The 565-nt window shown below is 68.1% G+C and overlaps 1 protein-coding gene across 1 annotated transcript in view; it reads left to right on the forward strand.

Moving 5' to 3' along the window:
- The window catches only part of Spi1 (Spi-1 proto-oncogene), a 10,851-nt gene that overhangs the window by 9,923 nt on the left and 363 nt on the right, over positions 1–565 (forward strand). Inside the window, exon 5 of the mRNA XM_010612675.1 lies at positions 266–562. Coding sequence (XP_010610977.1) covers positions 266–562 — 297 coding nt within the window. The remainder of the gene's footprint in view (positions 1–265; positions 563–565) is intronic.

Here is a 565-nt window from a genome sequence, read left to right on the forward strand (position 1 = left end):
GGGCTCTGCAACCGAGATGTGAGGTTCCTCCCAGGCCCCTGGAGCCGAGGGCCCCAACCACTTGAGGTGGGAACCCCCCACAGGTGAGGGTCCCGAGGTGAGGTCCCCGGAGGTGAGGGTCCCGGAGGTGAGGGCCCCCAGGTGAGGGCCCCGGAGGTGAGGGCCCCGGAGGTGAAGGGCCCCGGAGGTGAGGAGCCCCACAACCTGGCCCTTGCTCCAACGGGGCCCCGTCCCCCGCCGCCCGCCCCACCGCCATGTCCCGCAGGCAGCAAGAAGAAGATCCGCCTGTACCAGTTCCTGCTGGACCTGCTGCGCAGCGGCGACATGAAGGACAGCATCTGGTGGGTGGACAAGGACAAGGGCACCTTCCAGTTCTCGTCGAAGCACAAGGAGGCGCTGGCGCACCGCTGGGGCATCCAGAAGGGCAACCGCAAGAAGATGACGTACCAGAAGATGGCGCGCGCTCTGCGCAACTACGGCAAGACGGGCGAGGTGCGCAAGGTGAAGAAGAAGCTCACCTACCAGTTCAGCGGCGAGGTGCTGGGCCGCGCACCCGGACCCGGCC

The sequence above is a fragment of the Fukomys damarensis genome, unplaced genomic scaffold, assembly GCF_012274545.1.
Source record: "Fukomys damarensis isolate Sample0158 unplaced genomic scaffold, DMR_v1.0_HiC HiC_scaffold_27, whole genome shotgun sequence".
Lineage (NCBI taxonomy): Eukaryota > Metazoa > Chordata > Mammalia > Rodentia > Bathyergidae > Fukomys > Fukomys damarensis.